Source organism: Coturnix japonica, chromosome 14 (assembly GCF_001577835.2).
Source record: "Coturnix japonica isolate 7356 chromosome 14, Coturnix japonica 2.1, whole genome shotgun sequence".
NCBI classification, from domain to species: Eukaryota; Metazoa; Chordata; class Aves; order Galliformes; family Phasianidae; genus Coturnix; species Coturnix japonica.
Window position 1 is genome coordinate 11,777,816 of NC_029529.1, and position 26,808 is coordinate 11,804,623.

The 26,808-nt window shown below is 54.5% G+C and overlaps 1 protein-coding gene across 14 annotated transcripts in view; it reads left to right on the top strand.

Moving 5' to 3' along the window:
* CAPN15 (calpain 15) overlaps window positions 1–26,136 on the top strand; it is a 40,382-nt gene extending 14,246 nt beyond the window's left edge. For 13 of the 14 annotated variants that reach the window (XM_015877323.2, XM_015877327.2, XM_032447726.1 and 10 more), the window contains 11 exons: window positions 14,591–16,088; window positions 18,894–19,102; window positions 19,292–19,475; window positions 21,161–21,384; window positions 22,246–22,371; window positions 22,491–22,643; window positions 23,012–23,173; window positions 23,464–23,693; window positions 23,880–24,040; window positions 24,304–24,482; window positions 24,631–26,136. In XM_015877323.2, the coding sequence (XP_015732809.1) occupies window positions 14,591–16,088; window positions 18,894–19,102; window positions 19,292–19,475; window positions 21,161–21,384; window positions 22,246–22,371; window positions 22,491–22,643; window positions 23,012–23,173; window positions 23,464–23,693; window positions 23,880–24,040; window positions 24,304–24,482; window positions 24,631–24,808 (3,304 nt within the window). In that variant the 3' untranslated portion in view covers window positions 24,809–26,136. Of the gene's footprint in view, window positions 1–14,590; window positions 16,089–18,893; window positions 19,103–19,291; window positions 19,476–21,160; window positions 21,385–22,245; window positions 22,372–22,490; window positions 22,644–23,011; window positions 23,174–23,463; window positions 23,694–23,879; window positions 24,041–24,303; window positions 24,490–24,630 lie in introns of all 14 variants that reach the window. The other variant, XM_015877335.2, reaches the window with a different exon arrangement.
* Window positions 26,137–26,808: the final 672 nt, after the last annotated feature.

The following is a 26,808-nucleotide window of genomic DNA, read 5'->3' on the forward strand; positions in this document are numbered from 1 at the left end:
CCGAGCTGTTGTGGCTTTCTACTGGAGGCATTTGCTGTGGTGGTCGCGTCCTATTTGTGGTATAGTCCTTGTTTTTGTTGCTGCTGCCAGTCCCAGCAAGTTCACTTCCCAGTGTCTGGTGTATGATTCGGGGAGACCCCAAGGCATGCAGTGTCACGCTCTGCTCCTTCGTAGGCCCTGCCTTGGGTTTCCTCGTTGGGCTTATAATGGCATGGAAGCAGTCGATTGTTGTCTTTGCTCTCAGTCATGTGTCTGAGTTCTGGCAATGCCTAAGAGGCCTCCAAAGGCTGTTCTGTGCAGTTCCCCACCACCACTGCTGTGTGTCCCAACCTGCAGGGCTGGCCGTCCTGCTTGGACCTGCAGCTCTTGCGGGTGGGATCCTGCAAACAGAATTGGGCCATTCCTGCAGGATGACTCCCTCCAAGCTGCTGCTTTCTCCTCTGTTCCCTGGATGATACTCCTGTGCATGGTCAGCACTGCCATTCAGGAGCTGGCAGTGCAAATCAGTGCTGCAGGGCAATGTTTGTGCAGCCTGGTGTGTATGGCTGTGCCTGCTGCTCCCCAGTCTGAGGCTGCAGGCTGCTGGAGCTGGAGAAATGACGTGAAATCCTCATTTGCAGAAGTACATTTCCTGCACAGCCAGCCTCCGCAGCGGGGCGGATGTTGGGGCAAGCACAGGAACTGCTGCTCTTTGTGCAGATAAAGGCAGTGTCCTGTTAGGAGCGGTTTGGTGAGAATTATGCTTTTCCCGTGCTGAAGGAGAGAGCTCATCCCGGCTGAGTGCTGCGTGGTTCCTGGAGACAGGAAAATAGCTGGCCGTGATTCACCGAGCAGCCTCTGCGTGGGAAGGACTTGCTTTAGGCAGTGATTATGGAAGCGGGTTCAAAAGACGTGCTGAGATCAGCCGGGCTGCCAGGCATCAAAGTCCCTGTGGTTCCCATGGTGAGGTTGGTGCAGCAACGGGGTGAAGCAGCAGCAGCTGCTTGGTTTCCAGAGAGAAACAGATTAATACACTCTTCTTAAAGAAGAAAAATAAATAAATAAATAGGAGCAGTCCAAGTAGTTGGGTCCACCTCTTTGCATCCCTGGAGCCCTCCAGTGCAGGAAGGAAGTGGAGTACTGGGGAGTCAGGCTGAGGCTGGCCAGGAGTTCTGGGATAGACTTTGCTTTTCCTGCTGGTTTCCTGCCCCTGCCTGCAGCCACCTTCAGAGCTCCTAATGTTGAAGGCCAGCACAGAGCCAGGCCTGTTATGGTGTGTGCCATGCCTCAGGGATGCGTGCACATCTTCCTTGTTAGGAATACAGGGATGAGAGTGCTTCACGAGTGGGCTGCTCTTGGGGAGAGGCTTCTGTCATGGTGAGGATAGGAGTGAGGGAAGAAATCAATGCTGCGTGGTGTTGGAGGTGTGCTGGAAGCTGGGAGGAAGCTGTGCTGACTCAAGGGCTGATGCTTGGATGCTCCAGCCCTGTCTGTTGGGGACAGCTGGACATGGGAGCAGCAGAGGGGCCTTGGTGATGGAAGCAGTAGCCTTGTGATTTTATTTTTCAATAAATCTATGGTAGCTGTCTGCATATTCCAGATGAATTCTGGCTTATCTGCGGGTTGTTGTGGATACCTGCTTGGTGGGAGCGTCGGGCTTGGAACTGTTTGCCAGTTCTCACCAAAGCATGTGGCAGCTGGAATGGTGCCTTGCCCCACAAAGCGTGCAGTGCTGAGGAGCTGGCAGCACATCATTCCATCCCTGCCCATCCGCTTTCCATGCTGGCTGTTCCAGCAGTCCGTTTCCTCTCAAAGCCTCTTAATTGTCTAAATTGAGGCTATTTATAGCTCTGGAGCTGTAAAGAAATCAGAGGATGGCACAGAGTAGTAAAACTTTGTAATATGAACCCAAATGTCCCCAGTGCTGTAAGGACAAATTTCCCTTTCTCTCCTTCTGCTGCTCCTTGCCTCCAGGCCACCTTCCTCATCTCTGTTTCCAGCAAGCACAGTAAAAGCTGGGACAGGGAGGCAAAGCTTGTGCTAAGATCTTAGAGGAGATTCCTGAACACCATGCCTGAATGTTGCTGTCACACTCAAGCAGGCCTGACCCTTAAATATGCCATTAAGAAAGGGCAGCAGCACCTTCATGTGGTTTTGGGACACTCTGTGGTAGCTGAGCCCTCTTGTTCACAAAGGTAGGCTCAGGTCCTTGTCCAGGTGCAGGGATGTAGGCTCAGGTCCTTCTCCTGGTGCAGGAATTGAGTAATTTTGCTTTGGTGCTCTCAGGATGTGGCTGTGCATGCAGGAGGTTGGTATCCATCTTTCGCTATGGCCAGATCCGTGGTCCTGTATTCTTCCTCCCTTTCAGGAAGGGATCCTGGAGCTGCAATCCTGCTGTGAATGGGGACAGTCACTCGTGCTGGGAGAACACTTGGGTGTTGTATTTGGAGCAGGTTGTTCCCAGGTGTACTGGGGGTGAGCTGGGAGGTGGATTGGCAGGAAGTGAATTTATTGTTCATTTTTTAAGAGTAAAAGGAGCCAAAGCAGGATGTTTTCGAGAGCAGCAATTCTGCCTTGCTCCTTTGACTTTTCTCTTGCTGCAGAGGCAGAAGCCTGGCCAAGTATAATCCCTTGGCCCCTGGAGAGGTGTCGTGCGTGTAGCCTGGAGCTGTTGGAGAAGCCTCTGTCCTCCTGCAGGAGCTGATGAATGGCTGCGGTGACAGCAGTTGTTCAGGAGCCTGTCAGTGCTGTAAGGAGGGAGCTAGTGAAGGACATGCAGTATGTGGAGCAGAGTCCCTTGAAAGAGCCAGGGAGGATCTGCACACCCTTCCACCTGATGTTATGCAGTGTCTGTCCTGCGGGGAGATGTCCTTAAGTTAGGTTCCTGCTGCTCTGGGCTTGATAGTGGGGGCTGAGGGCAGGACGAACTTGCTGCCTGCTCCCAAGGAGCTCCCTGCCCCTCTGTGCTGTTCAGTGCTGCCAGCTGCCCTCTGTCTTCCAGGCTTGTTTTGTAGCTCATTCCTTCCTTCTGAACATAGCAGGCACCAGTTGCTGCTGGATTTTCCCCACTGGTAACTTGATCCAGATTGACACCAGTCGCTCTGGTCTTGGGTCTCTGACTTAATGTGATTCAGAAGTGGGGAGGAGAATGTGTGAAGCTGCAGTCCCTTTTAGCCTGTCTCCATCCCTGGCTGCCAGCACCGAGGTGATGCTGATCCAATCTGGGCTTGGGGCCGGTGCTGGCGTGTGCTGGGACGAGGCAGCACATGCTGAGCAAACCCTGTGAGGCCTTTGTTTGCTCATGTGAAACTGTCTTGCTGTGTGGGACTGCCACAAATAAAAGGACGTTTGTTCAAAGGACACAGAGAGGAAAGATAAGCTGTGGTTTGATGATGTTTCAGTTTGGCAAACCGGGGCTGCAAAACAAGGGACACATCTGTCTGCTCCTGCCCAGGGCTCTGCAGCTTGCCTGAGGATTTGGCCTTATCAGCATCTCTCCATCTCAGCAGTCTGTCCTGGGATCTTCTCTGTGCTCTGTTCTGACCCTGCCTGGGTACAGCAGGGCAATAGTACTGCAGCCAGCAGTGCTCTGCATCCTCCAGCATCTTTGCCTGCATCAGCACCAAATCCTGTGAGGGGCAGGAGCTGGAGGCCACAGAGGGGTGGTGTGAACAGCTGATCCGAAAGAACTGCTCCTGTCTTCTGGATGGTATTTGTGAGGCTGCAATAAGATGAGAAAACCAGGAGGAAACTTGAACTGAACTGTAAATGCAGCCCTTGTGGCTGGTGATGGGATGAGCAGCAGGAGGCTCAGGGCAGTGCCTGGGATAGGGAGGAGAGTTTGGGCTGGGGGTGCTTTGGGGCTGCCAGTCTGGCAGCTTGCTGGGAGCCAGAGGCACCTTGCCTGCCCTTGCACAGAGCTGCATAGCTCAGCTTTATCTCCAAACACCTGGGCTCGTGCCCTGTTTCTGGTACACAGTGCAGGGTGGTACTGCTTGCTGGAGCTTATAGGTGCAGGGAACTGGGTTTCTGCATTTTGAGCATGGCAGCTCACTGCAGGTGCTGGATGCTGGCTCTTGCTGGCACTTACTGCCTCTCATGATGCAGAGGGCAGGTCTGTACCCACTGTCCTTCCATAGTATTCCCTCATGGCAGAGTGGGGGGAGAAGGAGGTGCAGGTGGTCACAAGCAGGATCATTCATCTTCCTGAAAGCCTCATTTTAACTCGTGTTCCTTCCAAAAGTGAAACTCTGTATGTGTGTATAGGTGCTTTTTTCCCCCGGTTCCTTGATTCACCAGGTGCTGGTACAGCTGGTGTGTGCCCTGTGCTGTGCTGGCACCTTCCATCACACTTGTGCCTCCAACTGCAGTAAATGGATCCTCTTCACCTTTCCCTGCCAAGGAACCCAGGCTTCTGCCTCACCCCACAGCTGCTCTGACTGCCTGCGGAGAGGGACAAATGTGGGAACACTTGTTGCTTCTGAAATGTGAAATGTGCACGGCTTGGTGAGCTCTGGGAGTGTTGAGGAAGAGCAGGAGCTGCCCTTAATGGTGGGAAGCACTGTGTCCCAGTGTGGGGACGGGTCGCTGAGCTGTGGGGAGCAGCCCCAGTGTGGCCACATCGGGCACTTGTTGGTGGTCTTTGGGCACCTGAAGGTTAACTGCACGTGCTCCAGCTGGGAGCATCCTCTGGATTCCAGCTGTCAAGTCACTCACTTAAGTATGCTTCATCTTTAGGAGGCAGTAAACAGTACCACAGTCTGAATTACTGAGTCCAGAGGCCTCCTGGGGGCAGTATGAATTGTAGTGGCTTCCCTGGTAATTACCATCTGACTGCTGGAGCAGGGCTTGTCTCGAACACGTTGCTGGCTCAGCAGAGGTGGCAGTAGCAGAGTGTGGGGTGTGAGCAGGCTGTGGTGCTGCTCTGCTCCAGGCCCTTTTCAATCCCAAAGCCCACCCAGCACTCCTCTGAGAAACCAAACAGATGCTGATAACCATTCCTTCCTAAGTTCAGGCATGTGAGAAGGAGAAGTAAGTGAGCTTTGTAGGCCTGCTGCACGTGGGCATTCAGATCCATTCATTTGAAGCTGCTGGTGGTGAAACTGAGGTCGTTTGCCTTCAGATGGGTATGTAAAGCTGGCGGTCTCCTGGAGGTGCAGGAGCTCCTCTCTGACCTTAGTGGGTTGCAGTGGAGTTTGTGTTTGAGCAGCGCTGGAGTGAGAAGGTGGAAGTTAGGGGGTGTTCCTCCTCCTGCCCTCTCAAGATTGACCCCTTGTGCCATTGTCTAGCATTTGTGTCAATCCTGGCTACAGCTGCTTGTGGAGATGGATGGACTTCTGTTAACCGGACCGTGCGTGTGTTCCTCTGTGAAGTGAGCCCAGGTATTAGCAAGGCAAGCAGTGAAGGCTGGAGCACAGCAGCTGGGAATGCAGCGTGATTTGTTCTGTGGAAACGTGAGTGATGGAAGCAGACAGCTTTGGAGCTGTGCTCTTGCTCCAGTTCTCCTCCCTCCCCTTCCTTCATTCTCTCTTTCTGTTCCCCCACTCTTTCCTTTTTATTTTAACAGATTGCAGGATAAATCTTAGCCGAGTTGATGTCCGCTGGTAAATCTCTTCCATCTCCTCACACAGGAGAAAAGTTCCACGGAGAGTAAGGGCTGTGGATGGGTCCCTGGTGTGTGTGTGGTTTACAGTCCCATCAGCTTTTCCTGGCTCTTCGCAGCTGTGGCCCTCAGTCTGTTTAGCCTATGGGACCTGGTGTTTCGGAAGGCGGTGTGAAATAGCACTGAACATGGGAGAGGATGATAGGATGAATGTGTATGTTGCTGTTGTTCAGCTGTGTGACATCTGAAATTGTTCCCTTTTCTTAAAGATAATTGTAGATGGTCTTCATCCCAACAAATGGGGATGAATTACCTCTTCCTCCAGACCTGGCCCATGCAGGTGCTCTTCTGATGCAGAATGCCTTTATCATCTACAGGCTGTGCACAGTGTTAAGGCCCAGCATTATGGGTACCTTCATCATAGCCTCATCATTGTTGTTTGTGTGGCTTCAAAGGCATTTTCCAGTTTGTGTTCTTATAACCCTGTTGGAAGCTGCAAGGATTGGTCTGCTTGAGGTCAGTAGGGTTTTTTTGGTACTGATGAAGAAACAAAGATGCAAAAGGGAAAGGCAAAAACTGCAGAACTGCAGTGCAAAGCCCTGAGATCCGGGAGTTTGGAATAGCTGGGATTTGTGCCGAGAAAAGCAGGGCCTGCAGTGTCTGCAGTGTCTGGGGACTGCAGGGCTCTGACTCCAGATGGTTGCCTCGTCCTTGCCCTGCTCTGTTCAGGGAGCGCAGGTTCCTCTGAGGCAGACTGCAAACCCTCACTTGAAAAGGAAGTCCTGAATTGCCTTAAAGGTGGTTAGGGAAATGAAAACAGCAAGCAGAGCTTCCTCGTCATCCTGATTTCTTTCACAGGGATTGCTTTTGGAGCGATTGTTCAGGTATACCTCAAATGCAGGTGGCTAAATGGGAGGAATTGGGTGTCTTTTGGTCTCAGGAGTCCACCCACTTTGCTGAAGCTGTCCCAGCTCCTCAGAGAGCAGCTTCATGAGTTCAGCTTCTTGCTCCTTTCCTTGCCTCTTCTCACCTGTGGCCAGGTGCTGGTGTTGGGGTACTCAGAGGTGCTGGTAGCTCACCGAGTCCCAGGTTTGGATGCTTATTTTGTGCTCTTCAGATTCTTTCCACATATACCCACAAACCCTTTAATAGCTGTAATAAACCATATGCCCCTGTTATTTAAATAAAATAAATAAAGTTGGAAAAGCCTCCCAGGAGCATCTGGAACTTCACCACCTGTAGAAAATTGACAATTAAAGGAGCTGTGTATGTAGTAGTGGGAAGAAGAGCCCATAAAGATAGTGTCAGTAGAAAAAGAGGAATGTCTGATTCAGTATTTCATCTTCCTGTTAGCAGTGCTCAGATGTGACTCCAGCTGCTTTTAATTCTGGGATACAGGTAAATGTATGATCCCAGAGGGGCTGAGGAGAGCATGGGAGGGCTGTGCTGCCTAAAGTGGCTGTCCCAGCAGTGCTGGCTTAGATGAGGCACAGGCTGAGCGTTGAGAAGTGGTGCAGCACATGCCTTTATGTCTTTACACAGTTTGATTGCTGAGCCCTGTGACTTCTGGGCTGAGAACAGTTCTCTTTTCTTGCTCTGCTTGATTTCTGTGGTTGTTGCTGTTTGCAGACAGGACTGGCTTGATCCAAAGGTTTGGAAATCATTAAATTAACAAGTAATTTAGGGGATGGTGAATAATCATTGCGTGGACTTGAGAAATTCATATTTGGTTTCTGGACTTGTTGTAGGCTTCGTGGTTGAGCACAGTCCTTGGTCTCTCAGTGCCTTGTTCACTGTCTGGATCACAGACCTCCACAGGAGGAGAATCCAGGGCTCCAGATCAGGTGCAGAGCTGCACAGTTACTTACATAGAGGTGCGTACAGTCTTAGCTGTTTCAGGCCGTGGTGGTATTTCTTAGCCTGGAGTGGCAAGGTCATTCCCAGTCCTGCTCAGAACCTCCCTAGATGCTTGATAAGGAAGAAGCAATTTGTCAGCCAAGCAGGTGTTGCAAGGCAGGGAGGACACAGTTGTGTCTGCATTTGCTGGAGACCAAAGGGTGCTGGAGTTATGTTGCTTCAGGAGGAGTTGTGCTGCTGCCTTGTATTCTTTTGGTTAATCTGAACATTTAGCATCCCAGATCCTTCTTGCTGCAGATCTTCCACAAGTTGAAGGCTTTTATTTCCCAGCCTCCTGCACTGTGGACAATCCATGACCAACTTGTTGCTGAATGCCCCTGAGTGATGTGTCTCATTTCTGAGTCACTTGTGCCTGAAGGTTCAACCACTTCTGAGGTGAAGGGTGGAGATGTGACCCCTCCAGGTGGGGGTATAGGGAGAGCTGTCTCGGTGTGTATCCAAGTGCAGCAGCCAGCACACTCTGTGCTTCCCACCCTCCAGGATGCTGGCTAAGTAGGCAAGTGTCTTTTGCAGCCTGGTTCTTGTGAGTTGCTGATCTCTCCCCGGGTGAGTGATGCATATATCATTTGACTGCCAGTACCCTCCCCTCGCTGCTCCAGCACGTAAGCCTCACTGTGGTACACCGGGTTTGACAGAAGGAGCCAACCCTGCTGCAGGCTTTCACTGTTTGTCAGAATAAATTGCTTCTTCCTCCAATTGCACAGAGGAGATGCTGGTTCGTTTGACCTGAGCCTGAGCAGCACCCACGGCAGCTTCTCCCCCCGTTCTTCCTTCCTCTGAGCCTGCAAGGAGAGCAGAGTCTGCTGGCTGCAGGCTCCCCAAAACATGACTGATGCAGATTTTGTGCAGTGCTGTATTCATCTGCTTGCCCTGCAATAACATGGCAAGAACAACAGAGCTGGGGAAGGTGCAGGTGATCCAGAAGGGGAAAGTCTGGAGGCCGCTGTGAGGTTGGTGGGATTTACTCCTCTCTGAAGCCTCTGCTTTCCATGCAGGGCCAGGCTGCTCTATTTACCCTTGGACCTGCTTCACACATCCCCAGCGTAGAGTGAGATGTGGAGGAACATAGCTCCAATGCAGTAGGCTGCTCCAAGCTGCCTTGCACATGTTTCCAGTGTCTGACAGTGGGTGCGTGTAAGTGCCCCTGAAGGTTCTGTCTGGAGCCAAAGGCTTTTCAGGGAGACTTTAGGGGAAAAGGTAGGTGTTGCCCTAGCAAATAGCAGTGCCCCATGCAGCTGATTGCAGGCTGGGAACTGGGGTGTTGTCTCATCGGTGTGTAGCTGCATGATGCTCTCCTAGCCAAACTGGTTTCCTTCCCAAAAATAGTATTTCTAGGCACTGAAGCAATTAAGGTATATTAAAGGCCAGCGATGCACGTCCTGTTTTTCTCACAAGGCAAACCTTCCAGATTCACATTCTGCTTTGAAGATTCTGCATGAAGAATGATGAAAGGCTGCAGCACATCAGCTCAGGGTAACACTGCCTCTATGTCTGCAGCCTTAGAAGAAAGCAGGTGTGAAGTGTGCTCCTTCCAGCTGTGTTATTTTGGATCCTTGCAGCAGCCGCAGGCCTGGAACTCCAGCACCCACTTCATCAGATCTGCTGATGCCTTCAAAGTTTCTGCTCTTTTTCTCCTTTTCCCAGGTCAAACCCAGGCAGGGATTTCAGTCAAGAGGACTCTGCAAGTGATGAAGATCTTTGCAACTTCTTTCCTTCATCAGGGCCAGATTTTGGTGCAGCTTACAGGAGTTTCGAGGTGCTCCTGTCTCTGCTGTGCTTCTGCCTCTGCTCATTTCCCACCTGGCTCCGGGCACTTCCTTGGGGCCTGCTGCACTGCCAGCAAAAAGTAGAGGAGCACGTTCCCTGTTCCTCTTGCATCCTTTGCAAGCAGTCGTACTTACAGTGTTGCCTTGGAAATCATTTCTTCTTCCCCGTGCTCTCCCCAGTAACATCTTTGTTAAGACATGCAAACCCGATTCTCTGGGAATTGACTGTGAAGTAAATTGCTGGGAAAGTTTCAGTTTGAGAGCAGGTTCTGTGGTTTGTTGGCTGCCTCAAACATGTACTGTTGAACAAACTCCATTTAGCTGGAGCCGGTATTGTTTCTCACACTTCTCATTGAGTAGAGTTCAATTTTCCCCCAGGAACCTTCCTATTAAAACTCACAGCCTCTTTTCTCCCTGGCCAGTGAATCACACGTGAGCTGGCTGAGCACTTTGTGAGCTGTGTCTGGTGTAGAAGCTGAATAGAAGCTGTGCAAGAAGACACACGAGATGTGCTGCAACGGGACCAAGAAAACAGGAACTGGAGTGTGTCATCAGCTTGGAAAACCTGGAGTGTCTTCCTGAGTCTCTTGGCCCTTCATAGGGAGCGTTGTGTGCTGCTCATGGGTCTTTCAATGGCCCTGTTCACCTTCAGGTGCTCACTCTTGCAAGGTCTTTTGCTGCAGATTTTTTTTCTTCCTTCTACTTGGATAAATGATCCTTCCCTGCCACCATTACTTCACCAAACAGAACAGATCTGTCTTGCTTTATTGCAGATTATTAGCATTGGTGGTTACTGTTTTCTGTGTAAATATAATTGCTCTGTCCAGGGAAAGCTGGGAGCTCAGACCAGGCCCCAGCTTCAGTCTTGTCCTAAAGGATCCACCAGGTGTGGATCCTGACCTTGTTGCTCTGCTATGAGCCTCTGAGAAAGCATGGGTGAGCTCAGGGGCCATTTTCTTTGTGATTTTCCATTCCGCAGCTGAAGAACTGTGCTGGGGGAAAGTGGGAGATGAGCACAGAGGGACAGGTCCCTTCTTGTGCTTTCATTTTGGCTGCGCTTCTCTGAGCTTGGGTGAAGGTCAATGGAGTTTCAGCCAGTTTTATTTACTTGGCTCACTTTAGAGGAGTGAGAGAGGCAGGATTTGGAAATGCTTATGCAACCGGCACTGTTTGTATGATGCTGGCACAGAGCTGGTGACACTTCTGTAGCCTTGGGGGCTTACAAGTGTGAATCAGAGGCTGTTTTTCTCTATTGATGCTCCTGTAAAAATCTGTAGATATTGGAAAGTCCCCGCTCATAGCTTTTCTATGTTGCTCTGCCAGTACATCTGCCAGAACCTTCCCCTTGATCCAGCCCAGCCCTGCCTGGCTCTGCAGGAGGAAGGCAGCTCAGCCACCGGTCTCTCCCTGCCTGTGCTGCACGGTGTGTAGGCAGGAGCCAGCAGTGCCACCTACGTGCCCTTCCAACTGCTCGACTGCCAGAGTGATGCTGCCTGTTTCCTGACCTCCTGCAGCCGTCCTTGCACAGCCATGGCTGTCTTCTGCTGCAGTTGCTGCTGGAGGTGTGGTAGGTCCGTGTGTGAGGCTGCTCCTTTGGGTCGGTGCTGCTGGAAGGAGTTAAACAGAAAACAGCTGCATGGGAGAAGTGGTTTACAGCTCACAGATAATTGAGGCAGGATTCTGTTTGTTTGTTTTGTGTGATTCTTCCTTTTTCCACCACAAAGATCTAATGCCCTTTCTTGTATTTATCAAACAGGAGGGTTTTGCTACAATACATTCTGTATCAGAGAATTCGGGGCTTGTGTGTTGCTGACGAGAACAATTGATTTTTATTTATTTGTTTATCTATTGCTGGAGAGAACTGAAGCAGTGAGTTGTAAGGCGGTAGCTTCTCTGGAGGAGTTTTATTTAGAGAAGCAGCCTGATCTTGGTGCTGACACAGGCTTGTGCAGCCCTGCTCACTGCTGGGGGCTGTGCAGCAAAGTGCTGGATATCTCACTCCAGTGCTCGGGTCACCTCGAGTCATTCACAGTGGCAGTCTGAGCTTCTGGCCAGGGCTGGCTGCCATCTCTTGCCCTTGGAGATGCACAGCACTTGGGGCTGGCACAGCACCAGCTCCCTGCCTGCAGGAAAGACACAACTGCAGGTTTGGGGCACTTCCCAGACTTGCATCCTGCCCTGTTCCTTCCTGTCTTGTCCTGCTCTGGGGAGGCCTCGGGCAGTGCCTTTTGTCTCAGATGACACCTAGAGGTAACTGAGACCTCTGGCTTGTTTGGTGGCTGTGTGGGTTCCAGGCCTCTGGCAAGACAAGCAAGCTGAGCCAGAGGAGGTCATCACTGTCCTGAGGTGGGTTTGGAAGCACGTTATGAATCCTTTTGCTTTCTTCTGCCCTGCTTTAGTTAGAGGAGAATTCCTGCTCCTTAAAGGGAAGCAAAGGACCAGCAATATCTCTGCAGTAACTCTCCCTTCCCTCCTAGTGACAGCCAATCTCTGCCACCTCCGTCCTCCCAAAACCAGTGTCCAGAGGGAAACAACTGCATAACCTGCCTGAGCTTCTCTCTCTAGAGGCTGTCATCTTGGCTTTGGGCTTTGTGGCACTCATAGATCTCCAATGAATGGCAGACAGTAAGGGTTCCCAGGGACCTGATCACAGTGCACTGAGAGTGCCATACTTGGTTGAGAATTTTATACAGGCTTTTTTGTATCCAAGGTATTACATTTAGGCTGCTAAGGTGGGTGCGGTGCTGCTAAGGTGGTGATGCCTCCTGCCAGCTGACGTGCCACCTCACAGGGTGCTGAGGGGCTGGGCACCCTTTGCTTGCATCATCGTGCTCCCTGCAAAGTGCCTCCTTCCAGGAAGGAGCCCTCCTGTGGGTGGGTGACTTTGCAGGTCACTGCAGAGTGGGTTTTGTGAGGAGAACCCCTCTCCTGCAGGGCACTCAAGGAGGTGGCAGGCAATGTTTATCTCAGTTGCATCTTCTGGGGTTGGAGAGCATGTGTGTTATCATACAGCAGATGGGTTTGGGGAAGAGATGGCGGAGACAACTGTATTTTCTCACACAGGCTTGTTGCCTGCCAGGAAACGAGCCAGCCAGACTTTACAGGGAGAAGCAGAGACCCTGGGCAAGCTGTTGAAGGTTCCTCCTTCACCCAGCAACTTTACGCAAGGTAAACAGAACCAGGGGGCGGTGGCTGCTGCCCGGCGCTCTGAGCATAGGTATGAGGTCTGCTGCATGATGATAGGCCAAGGGCCAGTACCCAGCATTGCCTGTTCAGTTCTGCACCTGCTGTCACCTTGGGACCCCGTGTTTATCATGGTGCTCCAGGCAGGGAACAAGTGGCTGAAGGGTCCCAACCTGCGGTAAGCAACGCGGCATGTGCGGTTAGGGGTCGGGTTTTGAGCCCATGCTTCTCCAGCACGGGATGCTACAGGATGGACGTGGATGGCGCAGGTTGCTGGCAGCCTTTGCTTGCCTTTTGCTGATGTCTGTGGTTTGATGAGCCTTATCCAGTAAGACAAATGGATGTGACAGGATCACGGTGCCCTTCATGGCCCCTTTTGCTTCCCTGCCTCTGCTGGAGCTGGTCGCACAGCTCCTTCCCTTTCTGTGTTTGAAGACTGGTTTCCCTTTCAGACATTTGTGGGCAGACAGGGAGAGACTGTGCTCGTGGCTGTAGAACTTCAGGCAGAAAAATCAATGTTTATATTTCTTTTAGCTGGGAAAGATTCTTGAAAGAACTCCAACAAATAAATGCCTTGTAAAGTTCAAACTGTGAAGGCACGGTATATGAACCCAAATGAATTTTCAAGCTCTCTCTTGAAATAAAATGGATTTTTTTGGGTTCTGGCTCTATTTAGAGAAACGTTTGATTAAAGAAGGGATTTGAAGGTTGCATCTGATCTCCTTGTGAGGGAGAGCTGTTCTGCTACTAGCAGCGAGATGTGGTTGGATGCTGCTGGGGTGCTCCTGGGAGAGCAGCCCCTGTACCCAGCCATGGAGGGTGGCTTTTGCTGTGTGCTCTGTCCCCTCAAGGCCTTGCTGCTGCAATGCAATCAGCTCGACTGCCGTGGGAAGCTGTTTGTGCAGGTGCTGCTGTTGGGATGCTGAAGGGCAGCCAGCACCGTGCTCCCTCTGTGGACTGCACGGGCATCTCGGAGCATTCTCTACCTGTCCTCTATGGTACAACACGTTTTCTCTCCCTTCTTTGTTACAGTCTGTGCTGTGTGGGTGGTGAGCCCTCTGATGCAAGCTGCTGGCTCCTTGCTCTGGGGCAGCCTGAAGTCAGTGTTCCCAGGAAGAGCTGAAGGTGCAGGGTGGGCTCGGAGGCTTTGCGTTACCTGGTTTGGAGTGCACATAGGGAGGGCTCTGGGCTCTGGTGCTTCGTATTTACCTGCAGGAGAACTATTTGGCCTTTATACAAAGGAGGAGGAAGCAGGAAACTGTTTCAGCCCAGCATGGTTGGATGCTTCAGGAAGTGACCCAGAGCAGGGGACAAAGGGCATTTGAAGTGCTGCTGTTCTTCCAGTTTCTCATTAGCACGTGTGCAATTGGGGCATCACCTTCCTGAAAGCACCAGGAGAGCCACAGTGAGAAGAGCTGCTCTCTGTAAGCCCGGGGGCTGCTGTTGCCTTTAGTGTGTGTTGGATTTGTTCCTACGTTCAGGTGTCAGGCTTTTTCCTGCAGGTCTGGAGGCTAAAACCAAGGGCTGCCAGGGTCTGGGGCCTCTCCACTTCCCAGGTAAGAAGGGCTGTGGCTGGGGCATGGTGCCCCTTGGAGTTTACTGGACACAAAGACCTGCTGCTTCTTGAACTGGGGGGAGCTGGGAACTGCTGAGCCCCTGGAACTGATTCCAGCAGAGGAGATCTTGGTTCCCCTCAGCATAGATAACTGAAGTGAGCCTGGAGAAGAGGAGAGCTGAAAATGCAACAGAGGTGGACTGGAGTGGCTCTGAAAGAGGAATGATCTGACTCTGGGAGCAGAAAAGCAGGCTGGGTGTTGCCCAAGGGAGGCATGAGCAGTTCTCAGGTGTGAATGCCCATGCTGGTCAGGTGCCCTGCACTCCTGCTCTCCTCCTTCATGCAGCAGAGGGCTCACTGGGGTTATGGACTGCTTTCTGTGCCCTTCCTAAGGTGTTTTGAGTGGAAGCTGGCACACTGCTGTGCACTTGCAGAATTATGTTGTCAGTGCCAGAGAAATGAGTTCCTGGAGAGCAATGACTGGATTGCTGCTTGTTTCCTTCCTGGAAGCAGGGTCCTCCCTGTGCCAGCCTGGCACCCTTGTGTACCTGCTGGCCCTTTGCTCACTTTATCTTTGCTCTCTTCCAGCCACTCCCACTCTCCCAGCTCCATGGCTGCCGTGCACGAGTGGTCCTGCACCCGCTGCACCTTCCTGAACCCCGTGGGCCAACGGCAGTGCTCCATATGTGAAGCCCCGCGTCAGAAGCCGGACCTCAACCACATCCTGCGGCTCAGCGTGGAGGAGCAGAAGTGGGCCTGTGCCCGCTGCACCTTCAAGAACTTTTTGGGCAAAGAAACCTGCGAGTTGTGCGGCTTCACTCCAGAGCCAGGGCCCAGCGGCTCTCCCCTGCCTGTCATCAATGGCATCCTGCCCAAGCCTGCAGTGCTGGTGGAGCCCAAGGGCACAGCCAAGGAGGAGGCTGCCAAGGTGGAAAGCAGCAGTGAGGATTCAGAGGGGAAGAGTCCCGATGAAGCAGAGCTGGAGAGCGGCTGGGCTTGCCAGCGCTGCACGCTGCACAACACTCCAGTGGCCAACTCCTGCTCTGCCTGCGGCGGGCCACGCAAACTCTCCTTGCCCAAAATCCCACCTGAGGCGCTGGTCGTCCCTGAGGTCATCACTCCTGCTGGCTTCCACATGCCCCCCTCCACCCCACAGTCTTTAGTCCCCACAGAGATCTCTGATGGTGACGCTGCGGCCACTCAGGGCCCGGTGGCGATGGAACAAGAGGCACAGAAGATGCCGGCCTTCAGCCCCTTCTCCCCTGGGCTGCAGAACAACCCAGTGCCCCGCAGCCGGCGCGAGGTCCCCCCCCAGCTGCAGATGCCGGGCCCTGAAGCACCGCAGCCTGGGGCTCAGGGCACTGCGGGGCAGAAGGGCTCCCCACAGGGCCAGGCCAGGTCTGCACCAGCTGCCCGCCTCCAGGAACTGCTGTCCAACAAGCGGCTGAGCGTGTTGGAGGAGGAGATGGACGTCAGCCCGTCCCACTGGAAGTGCAGCACCTGCTCCCTGCTCAACTCTGCCGGGGCCAGTAAATGTGAGGCCTGCAGCACCCAGAAAGGCAGCGACACCATCAATTTGGTGGGGGACTCGGTGAGATTCACCCCCTGTAGCCCCTCCAGCCCTGACTTCACCACCTGGTCCTGTTCTAAGTGCACACTCAAGAACCCAACCGCAGCCCAGAAATGCAAAGTCTGCGGTTCCTCCAAGCTTCACGGCTTCCAGGAGCACAGCCCACAGGGTGAGCCGTCCCCCCGCTGCCCTGAGTGTGGGGCTGGCGAGAAGGGCAGCTGCTCTTCCTGTGGCACTAAGGCACCCTCTGCCCGCAAGGTCGCCCGCCTCTTCCCATCCCAGCTGCCTGGCACTCAGGACCGGCCGGGCCAGTGGGCTTGTCCTGCGTGCACCCTGCTCAATGAGCTGAAAGCCAAGCACTGCGTGGCCTGCCATACCCCGCAGCAGTACGTGGCTCAGCGCAAGGGACTCAAGCCCCTCAAAAGGAGGGAGAGCATGCATGTGGAAAAGAGGAGGCAGACTGATGAAGGAGAAGCCAAGGCCCTGTGGGAGAACATTGTGACCTTCTGCAGGGAGGTGAGTGTGAGCTGAGCTCCTCGTGCTTCTAATCATGCTTGGAGAGTGCCCTTATCACTCCTGCCCCATGGGTCTGGGATGTGGCTTTGCACAAGCAAGCTGCCTCTGTGACTTTGAGCCCTGGGGCTGCAGGAACATACACCTGCAATGGATGCATGCTGGGTAGTAGCACTGAAACGTGTGGTATTTTGAATCAGTGCAAGGTAATTTCTAGGGTGAAGGGCCATTCCAAGGGACCTTCCTGGTTCACTCTCTGTCCAAAGGTGAGGAACCGTGAGCATGAACTCTGGCTCATAACAATACTTCAAATCAGTCGGAGAGAACGATCATTGCTAAAGGAAACATTCCTAGGTGATCAGTCCAATTCTTGTCCGCCCAGGAGTGAAGGCTGGGAAGGAGTGCATGCAGGTTTGCTGGTAGCCCCAGTGTTTCTGGGCAGCAGCTGCAGTTCAGGTGCAGGAAATCAGGACGCTGCACTGGCAGGAGTGCGGGCAGAGGGCACTGTTACCTCTGCAGCTGTGTGTGAGCATGGGGTTCTGAGGGCTTCCAAAATCCTGCCTTTGTGGCACTGTTTGCCTGTCCTGGGGCTTCTCAGCCTGCAAATATGTTTGTAAATATGCAGCTCTAACTACTTCACCACATTTGGGGAAGGGCAGCAGAGGCTGAGCTTTGTCCTGGCTCCAGGTGAGGGTCTAGAAGCGTGTGTGCTTCCCTTGCACTGTGCACTATGTCTTAATCTGTTGGGTCTCAGTCTCAATCAGCAGTCTCATGGCTCTGTTTTTCCCTTGAGTGGCATAAGATGCTCCTGCAAATGCTGTTCTTTCTCTGCCCTCCTTCTGGGTTGAGCCTCCAGCTTCTGTGGACCAGATGGAAAGGGAATTGCAGTCCCATTCTGACGCAGAGACAAGGTTCTTCCTGCTTGGGCCAAAGAGTGCCTCCATGCCTGTGTCTGTGCTGCACAGACTGGTGATCGTGGAGCTGTTTGACCTGGGAAGGAAACCACTGAGAATGGTTCTGTTTTGGGGTTGTTTCTGTTTTCCTTTATACACCTGCATATCTTTATAGCAAAGAGTCCTTGATTCTACAAGTGAACTGTCTCTTTTGTAGGCGGGGAGTACCTGCTACGTCCAGTAGAATCAGGCCTGAATTAGGTGGGATGGCCAGGCTGAATTAGCAGCTGTCATCTGCTAACAGGGGAAGGAGTCTTCCTCACCTCATCCTGCACAGCTGTCTGCAGGAGCCTGGGCTAAGCTCATCCAGCTCCCCAGCCCGGCAGTGGGGATCAGTGTGGGCTGGCTGGCTCGTGGTGCTCCCACAGTGGTGGGATGGTGCTGCTCCTGGGATCCTGCTCTCTCTTCTCCCTGTGTGTCTGTAACTTCTCACAGCAGCCCAACCAGCTCCCCCTAGCCAAGCTGGGATGTCAGGCAGCCTCAGAGCTTCCTCCTGGCTGCTGTGTGTCAGCACTGGAGGGAAGCATCAACTGGCCAAACCTGCCCGCTGCCCATGAGGGGCACCTCGCATTGCAGCATGGATTTCTGCCTCTTCAGCTATTCCAGTGTTGCCTTTCTCAGCACTTCTCAGTGCCTGAACCCCATTTTTAGCTTTATCTTTTCATGTTCAAGATGGGCTGACCTCTGCCCCTCTGCACAGGGCTGCTGCTTCCTGCCCTGTGCTGTCCCCTCTCTTGCTCATCCTCCCCATCTCGTGCTTTTCCTCTCCTCTGATTCAGTGTCCTTCCCCTTTCTGCATAACGGCACGTGTCAGCAGTACAGCCTGTTCTGCAGAGCCAGAAACATGACCCAGGACTCTGCTGTCTGTGCCTGCTCTGGCACCTCTGCCTGCAGAACTGTTCTGTTTGCAGTCTTATCCCCTTGCAGGACAAACAAGCAGAGCTCCTTGTCTGGCACCATCTAGGAGCAGACTCGCTGCTGCCCTGGCAAGCATACAGGGGCCTGGCAAAGAGTCCATCAAATGTCCTATGCATCCAATGCTCCCCAGTCTGTCACAGCACAGGGCTTGGTGGCTTTGGGATGCGTGTGCTCTGAAATGTGCAGGACCAGCTGCACTGTGAATGTGGATCAGATGCTCTCCTTGAGAATGTGAATCCTGGGGACGTGTCCTCCTTGGCCTGTACTGGTGTTTGAATGGTGACAATTAGCTGCAAAACGGGAGCACTAATTGAGGCACTGTGTAGAAAGGGTTCACATCAGTGAGCTAGAACTGCAGAGGAAGGACAGACACCAGCTCGTTGTGTATAAAAGCTCATTTAAAGCAGAAAGACTTTAATTTCATTTAATTAACAGTAACAAATCTTGGTTCTTACTTCACCCCGTGTTAAAGTGTCTGGAAAAGCCATTTTCCTCCCCTCGGAGAAATTCTGGGCTTCCATCCTACATCTGCAGCTGATACCTACAGGATCATCTGCCTTTCAGTGCATCCTGTTTTATTGTATGCTTTTTATTCTGTGATTATCTGCAGCTCGAGGCTGGGGCTGCAGAGCCAGGACAGCTTAGCATGGGGCTCGTGCTGGGGAGTCTTGGTTGCCAGATGCTCCCTGCAGGCCTGCTGCTCGCCTGCTTCACTGCTTGTACAGGCAGCCAAGGTTCCCCGCCGTCTGACTTTTAGCACCGGTGTGAGGTGTGAGACATTCCCTGCCCAGAAGGTTCCTGTAAAACAGAGAAAGGCAGATGTAGGCTACAGCTGGGAGCCCTGAGGAGGGAACAGGCTCATGGCCCTCCGAGCTGGAGGCCCCGGGAGCTGCGTGTGCCGCACACACTCACGCTGTCCTTTCCTTTGCTCTTGCAGAACAAAGTCAATTTTGTAGATGACAGTTTCCCCCCTGGGCCCAAGTCTGTGGGGTTCCCGGAAGGTGACAGCGTGCAGCAGAGGGTGAAGCAGTGGTTGAGACCCCACGAAATCAACTGTAACATCTTCAAAGACCGATCAGTGAAGTGGTCGGTGTTCCGGACACCCAGACCCTCAGATATCCTTCAGGGACTGCTGGGAAACTGCTGGTAAGTTGAGCTGGGTGACCCCTGCTGCTCCTTCCCCCATCACCCAGGTTGGGCTCAGACCCCTCAGCCTTACCCAAGCCCACTTCTATGGGGCCTGTCTGCTTCACCCCTTCCCAAGCACTCCCATTTACTTGGCATTGCCCCGTGCTGCTCACCCAACCCCACTGAGTGCATCCCCATCCCCTGCAGGTTCCTGAGCGCCCTGGCCGTGCTGGCTGAGCGACCAGAGCTGGTGGAGAGGGTGATGATCACACGGACGCTGTGCCCCGAGGGCGCCTACCAGGTGCGGCTCTGCAAGGATGGCACATGGACCACAGTGCTGGTGGACGACATGCTGCCCTGCGACGAGTGCGGGTACCTCCTCTTCTCACAGGTCAGCAGCTCTGGGGAAAGGAGCTTGTCCCCGGTTGTCTGTGCTGCAGTTCACATGGGGCACCTGCTGAGAGCTGCACTGGGAGGGCTGATGGATGCTGTTTGCTGCACCCTGATGTCAGCTGAGCTCTTTGAAGCCGTTGTGTAAACCCAACGTAGATCCCATTTGGTATTTTCCAGGCTGTGATGGAGAAGTTTCTTGGCGGTTGTTTTTGCATCACTCCTCTCTGCATTGCAGGTCAATTCACTGGTATGGGAGGACATCTTTACATGCATGGCAAAAGGGAAATATTTCTGCGTGCTTTTGCACCGAGGGGGCAGAGAGGGGCTGAGCAAAAGCTGTTTCTTTGCTCTGCAGGAAGGTCTGGCAGCTTGGCTTTGCCAGGGAGGGGCTGTGGTGAGGGGGGATTGCACAGAGCAGCCTGTTTGGAGCCAGTGCCCGGTGGCTCTGAGCAAACTCAGGTGGCATCTGCTAGGATGAATGAAGCTCCCTGAGCCTCTCTGGGACGTCATTGCACATTCTGCCCTGCTTGCCAGGCCCAGGGGCACTTGCTGGGATCATTTCCATGAAGGAGACTGAGAACGTCTTTATTGAAACTCAGACTGCAGAATCTGTCAACCAAACCGTGCTGGAGACAGGGAGCTGGGACTGCTGGGTTTGACTTTGTTCTGCAAATCCAAATCCTGTTTTACAATACACACAGCTCCAAGCGTGCAGACAGTGAAGCACTGTGGGGAAACAAGGCCTGGAGATGAGCGCTCATGGAAGCTGCGTGCTGGTGCAGCTCACCAAGTCCCCAGCCTCAGCTGCACTCAGCATCTCCCTCAGTGTGGAAGTGTCTGGCGTTGGCCCCTATGGTGGACAGGATCCAGGCAGATGCAATTCTTTATTTTCAGTGTAGAATTTGCCTTATTTGCCTTTCTAGACTCTTCCACCCCCCATTCATCTTCACTCTCTTGTCAATTTTGAGCCTGCATTGGCTTTTTTTGAGACTGAAGCTTTTCACAGGCGCTGGACTTGCCTTTGCTGCTGTTTCCAAATGCATCTGAATCGTGATGAGATCTTTCTGCGGGGTGTTTAAGTGTGGGGGCTAACAGAGGAAAGCCAAAGGATTTTAAAATGAAAATCATGCTTTAGTCAGTGCTTAGAGGCCGCATCTCAGGCAGAAAGAAACACCGTGGATTTTGTTGAGACACAGAAACGAACCACAGAATAGCATTTGTGAGCTTCCTTCAGTCTTTGCATTCCTCCTTTCCCCTCCCAACCCTTGGCTGCCACCTGTGAGTCACACACAGCCACACATGCAACAGAGCTTTCCCCTGCTGCTATCCCAGCATAGTGCTGGAGCATCACCAGCTGAACTGGATTTGTTGGAGACACAAGAGCCACACTACATGTCTCCTTGCCTCCTGTGTTTGTACATTTACAGCCTTTGCGGCCACATCTCCTCCCAGGGCTGGCCATGCCCAGGACTGTGACAAAACTCAGTCTGACAAAACTGAGGGGGAGCTGAACCACACAGACAATAAGCTGAACAGGCAGCAAAGGGTTCATCCATGGCCTCGTGGGGGTGAGCTCTTGGTCCTGCTGCCACCAGGGGCTGGCAGAGCTGGGTGAGCAGGGCTTTGTGAGTGCTTGTCCATCCCCTGCTCGGGGTGGCTCATGATGTGTTTCTCTTTCCCCAGGCCCAGAGGAAGCAGCTGTGGGTCGCGCTCATTGAGAAGGCCCTGGCCAAGCTTCATGGTTCGTACTTTGCCCTCCAGGCAGGGCGTGCTATTGAAGGCCTGGCTACACTAACCGGTGCCCCCTGCGAGAGCCTGATGCTGCAGGTCAGCTCCACTAACCCTCGCGAGGAGCCCATTGACACTGACCTCATCTGGGCCAAAATGCTGAGTTCTAAGGAGGCTGGGTAAGACGAGGCAGGAGGGGCCCTGGCAGGAGTGTGGTAGCTTGGAGAGGGGGACGAGGGGGGCAACTCTCATCTGCAGAGGCTCATAGGAGGGGGTTTAGTGCCTTACTTGGGGAGGGACCTTCCACACTTGGCGTTCACCTGAACTGTGGACACAGCCTCCCTGCTGTGAAGTGTTTTTTCCTTTGTTTAATTTTCATATGAAATTAAAATCCTGGTGAACTATGTGCTGTCTCCCAGAGGTATAGATGGCCAGCATGGAGCCTTTGGGTTTGCTTTGCCCACGTGCAGCATTGGGGTCACAGCTGGGATTTCGCCATACAGGCTGATGCATCCCAGCACATGGTGTCCCTCCAACCTGGCTGGTGCAGCCCCCCATCCCAGATGTTTTGTCCTCACCACCATAGAGCAGCATGCAATCAGCTGTACCATTTGGCTCTCCACTTGGCCCAGTCTGTGGCAGGACCACAGGGCCTAGCAGAAAATGAGTGAGGCTTGGACACAGACAGAGCATCCAGGGCTGCAAGTGGGAAGCGATGGGATCGGGCAGGGTGAGGATGGGTCTGCACTGTCTGGTGTGATTTGGAAGTCAACCAAGAGCTCTGCTCTGAGGGCACCGCTCAGAGAAGCTCACTGTGGAGCCTGGGCTCAGCACAAACCCCAGCAAACAGAGGGAACTTGCTTCTGCCCAGGCAAAGCTGTGCTCAGCAGGACCAAGGCCCTGCTCCATGCAGGTCTGCTTGTGGTTGCAGAGGGATGTATGAGAGCCTGCTGGGGAGAGCCTGTCCGATGCCTCAAGCAGTGGATAGGAGCTTCTATCACACCTTGCAGGACACCAAGCATTCTGCTGTCCCCTTGCAGGTTCCTTATGGGTGCATCCTGTGGTGGGGGCAATATGAAAGTGGATGATGTGGCCTATGAGAGCATGGGGCTCCGTCCGCGGCATGCCTACTCCATCCTGGATGTGCGGGATGTCCAAGGCTTCAGGTGAGTTCAGGGCAGAGGTTGGCATAACGCGGCCCATGTCCTGCCAGCAGAAAACCTTGGGGATGAGTCCCCTTTCTCCTGATTGTCTGACCCCATTGGTCCCTGTCCCTGTCCTGTAGGTTACTGCGGCTCCGAAACCCGTGGGGTCGCTTCTCTTGGAATGGCAGCTGGTCTGACGAGTGGCCCCACTGGCCTGCTCCCCTGCGCCACGACCTGATGCCCCACGGCAGCAGTGAGGGGGTCTTCTGGATGGAGTACAGCGACTTCATTAAGTACGGTAGCACCCAGGGCACAGAGGCAGTGAGGGTGGGAGCAGGCAACGTAACAGGGGGCACCAAGGGGCGAAACTGCCTTGTTTAGGAACCTCTTTGCTCAGAGGAGGCAAAGCCCCAAAAAGCACAGAGTAATGGGCAGCAGTGGAGCCCCGGGGCTGCACCTCCCCTACTGGTCCCTTTGCAGGGAGGCTGAGAGAAGGAAAATGGAACATAGAGGCAAAATGGGGCAGGCATCGCTCTCTGGGTGCGGGTGATGTTGCAGTGCCTGCAGCTCTGGGCTGTGTGACCTCCACCATGCTGGGGAGTGGGACAGAGCAGTGCACGCCCAAAGGACCCTGCAGGCACTGAGCCCAACTTCCCCACAGGTATTTTGACTCCGTGGATATCTGCAAGCTCCATTCAGACTGGCACGAGGTGCGTGTGCAGGGCATGTTCCCCAACAAAGCCAATGGACCAGTGACGGTGACATCGCTGACGGTGTTGGAGCGTGCTGCCCTGGAGTTTGCCCTCTTCCAGGAGGGCAGCAGGTGAGCTGGGGCAGTACAAGGGCTGCAGGAAGTGACCAGCACAGGGAGAAACACTCAGGGCTGTCCCTGTCATCTCACCCCATGCTGTCCCTTGGGCTTATAGTGCTCGGGGATGAGCCTCCTTTGGCATTTCTCCGATCCCCATGGCTCATGTTTCAGCCAGAACCAAAGCCTGGACACCCATTCCTGGAGCAGCCCCCAGTGCAGTGGAAGGACTGTGGACCCATGGGCTCTGCACTCTGTGGGGAAGCTCTGTGGTGACGTGTGACCCTTCCCCCATCCTGACACAGGCGGTCGGACGCTGTGGACAGTCACTTGCTGGATCTGTGCATCATGGTTTTCCGGGCCACCTTCACCAGCGGCAACAAGCTGAGCCTGGGCCGCCTGATGGCTCACAGCAAACGGGCTGTCAAGAAGTTTGTCAACTGCGACGTGATGCTGGAGCCGGGCGAGTACGCCGTGGTGTGCTGTGCCTTCAACCACTGGAGCGCTGCGCTGGCGGGCCCCACTGCTGCCCAGGGTAAGGGGCTGGGTGCCCTCCCTGTGGCACTGCTGGGGGAGGCGTTGCGGGAGGTAACAGTGAGGTGCCCTCGATCCTCACTGTAGATGTGCTGGGAATGGAGGTTGCCCATATGTGCAGCACCCCAGAGATTTCCTGGTCTTGTGGAGCTTTGGGGCAGTCCCACTGATGTTCCTTTCTGTGCAGCATCCAGTCCCACCAGCAGCCGGCCGGTCACCGATTATTCCAGCTACATCCTGGCCATCTACAGCTCCCGCCTGGTGATGGTGGAGCAGGTGGAGGCGCAGCCCACCACGCTGGCAGATGCCATCATCCTGCTGACTGAGAACAAGGGCGAACGCCACGAGGTGAGAGCAGTGACACGGGGTGGGACAGCGATGCCAGCGGGAGCCCAGACCCTGCCTTGGCCACATTCTCTGTCTGGCAGGAGCCAACCCAGCCCTGACTGTCCCCAGGCCCTCCTTGCCCCTATGGGTGCCCATCATTTCCACTCCATGGTGCAGCGTGGGGTGCCTCATGGGTGGGCAGCATTCAATGGAAGAGGGTGATGCTGCACTTGACACAGGGCTGCCTGCAGGGCTCACACTGCTGACTGTGCCTTTTGCTGCAGGGCCGTGAGGGGATGACGTGCTACTACTTGACACACGGCTGGGCAGGGCTCATCGTGGTGGTGGAGAACCGGCACCCCAAGTCCTACCTGCACGTCCAGTGTGACTGCACTGACAGCTTCAATGTCGTCTCCACGCGTGGCAGCCTCAAAACACAGGACAGCGTCCCTCCCCTGCACAGGTCTGGGGTAGGCAAGGGAGGGAGGAGTGGGTCGGTGTGGGGTAGGAGATGATGGCACCCGGGGGTGCTGGGCCAAGGCAGAACCTGGGGTTGAGGGAGAACCGTGTTTGGCCCCATGGCTGAGCACTGAGCCCCGCTCTCTCCACAGGCAGGTGCTGGTGATCCTCTCCCAGCTGGAGGGTAACGCCGGCTTCTCCATCACGCACCGCCTGGCGCACCGCAAAGCCACCCAGGCCTTCCTCAACGACTGGATGTCCACGAAAGGCACCCACAACCCGCTGCTCACACCCGAGGTTGCCGGACTCCACGGACCCCGACCTCTATGACGAAGCGCCGCTCCTGCCCCACTCCTCTCTCCCGTTGCTTTCACTGAGCCCCCAGCCCAGGGTCTCCCCCCGTGCTGCCAGCACTGAGCCGTGGGGCAGGGCCGGAGCGTGGCACCGAGCACTTTGCCCTGTGCCGCAGGGCTGGGGCAAACTCTCAGGGCCGGGACCAGCTCTGCCCGCTGCCCCCCTACGCACTTTACGAGGAGCAGTCGGGGGGCACGGGGCCATCTCAGGATCCCACCCGCTCTGGGCACACAGCGTGGTAGCAGGGGGCTGCAGGAGATGTGGGGGCTGGAGGTCGCTGTCAGCATCCTGCCCAGGCACCACGCTCAGGGCTCTGCCCCGTCCTGCGGCACCGGGGCCCTGGTGCTCCAAACAAAAAAGAATATACCTCTGACGTCTGTCCGTCTGTGTGACCCCCTGTCTTGTCCCCTCTGTTGTCTGCTGCCAGGACTGAGTGGGCACTGAGGTACCCTACCTGGGGCTGCTGGGGTCGTCCCCACTCTTGGGGCCGGGCTGGAGGAGGCGCAGGGTTGTTGCAGAAAGCTGCTGCTGTTGGTTTTCACCACACTTGGGGGCAAAACGAGGACGCAGACCTCGGCTCCAGGTGGGGAGCAGGGCTGATGGGTGCTGCTCCATCCCCCCCAGCCCATCGCAGTGTTACTATGCAAAGGCAGCCGCTGGAAGCAGCGCCTGGAGAGAAGCCATGCGTCCCCTCCCGGCGCCCTGCGGGGTGTACGGGGTAATGGGGACAGAGCCGGGCTCAGCTCCCACAGCGTGGCTTTATGGGGAGAGGGGCAGGGATTCTGCGGGCTGATGGTGAACCCCATCCATTGGGACGGCAGTCAGCACAAGGCAAAGGCCAAGAGCTGTTGGGGTCACTGGGGTTCCGTGTTGGGGTGACCCTGCGGCTGGATGGCTTCACCCAGCTGGGTGTGTGTGCGTGTGTGTAGGTGTGTGTGTGTTGTAGGGCACTGCTCTGGGGCAGCCCGCAGCAGTGGGGGTGTGTGGCCGTGGGGTTTGTCCCTCTGTCCCTCCTGGCCCCGAGGGCTGCTGAGCCCAGCTCTGTCCGTGTGTTCTGTTTGTCGCTCTGTTCTCTCTCCCCCCGCACTTTCCTCCTCGGGATGATTTGTCCTTCACTTTTTCTCTCCGTCTTTCTGAGCTGTGAATATTTTTAACCCTGTAAATACTGTCCAGCTCTTAAGAAAACATAGGATATTTTATCAATTGTAAATCAGATCAGTAATCCCTGTACGATATGAATTATCCATGGGTGGTTTTCAAACTCAGGTTCTGACGGACCAAATAAAGTTTTGTTTTTTACTGAAGTTTCCTGCTTTCATCGTGGCTCTGGGGACGCTGCAGGGAGGTGACACCCACCGGGACCGGAGCTTTGGGTACCTGGGCAGGCTCCAGGAGGTGGTTGTGGCTGCCGTAGTGCTGCATGGAGGGGCAGTACTGCAGTTCTGTGACTGACTTTAAGTGTCGGGCTGCCGAGGGACCGAGGGGGAGACGTTCCACCGCCGCACGGTGTGAGCGGCCGGGAGGTGGCAGCCGCTGCCTGCGGTGCCGCTCCGACGGACCCGAGGTTGGGGGCTGAATGGGGGCGATGGGGATGGAGACGGGGATGGGGACGGGGATGGGGATGGGGATGGGGATGGGGTCGGCTTCTCCACCGCGGCCCCCACCGGGGCACGGCTCAGCTCCCCCCCCCGAGGCCGATGCCGGCTGGCGCGGAGCTTTCCGGCTGAGCGGAGGCGACCGGCTGCGTGCCAGCCCCATCTCGCCCCGGGTGGGCACCTTGAGAGACCAGTAGGGAGAGACAGAAGGAGAGGATTTGTGTCTTTCTTAGAGCAACTTGTAATAGATTTTCCGGGCGAAACATCTTTGCATTCAGGAGGCCCTGTCACAAGCCATCAGCCTCAGCCGGGGAGAAACAGATGGGGAGTTAATTTTGGTGGGGAGGGCACTGCCTCTCTCCTTTGCTCTCTCCTCTCTCA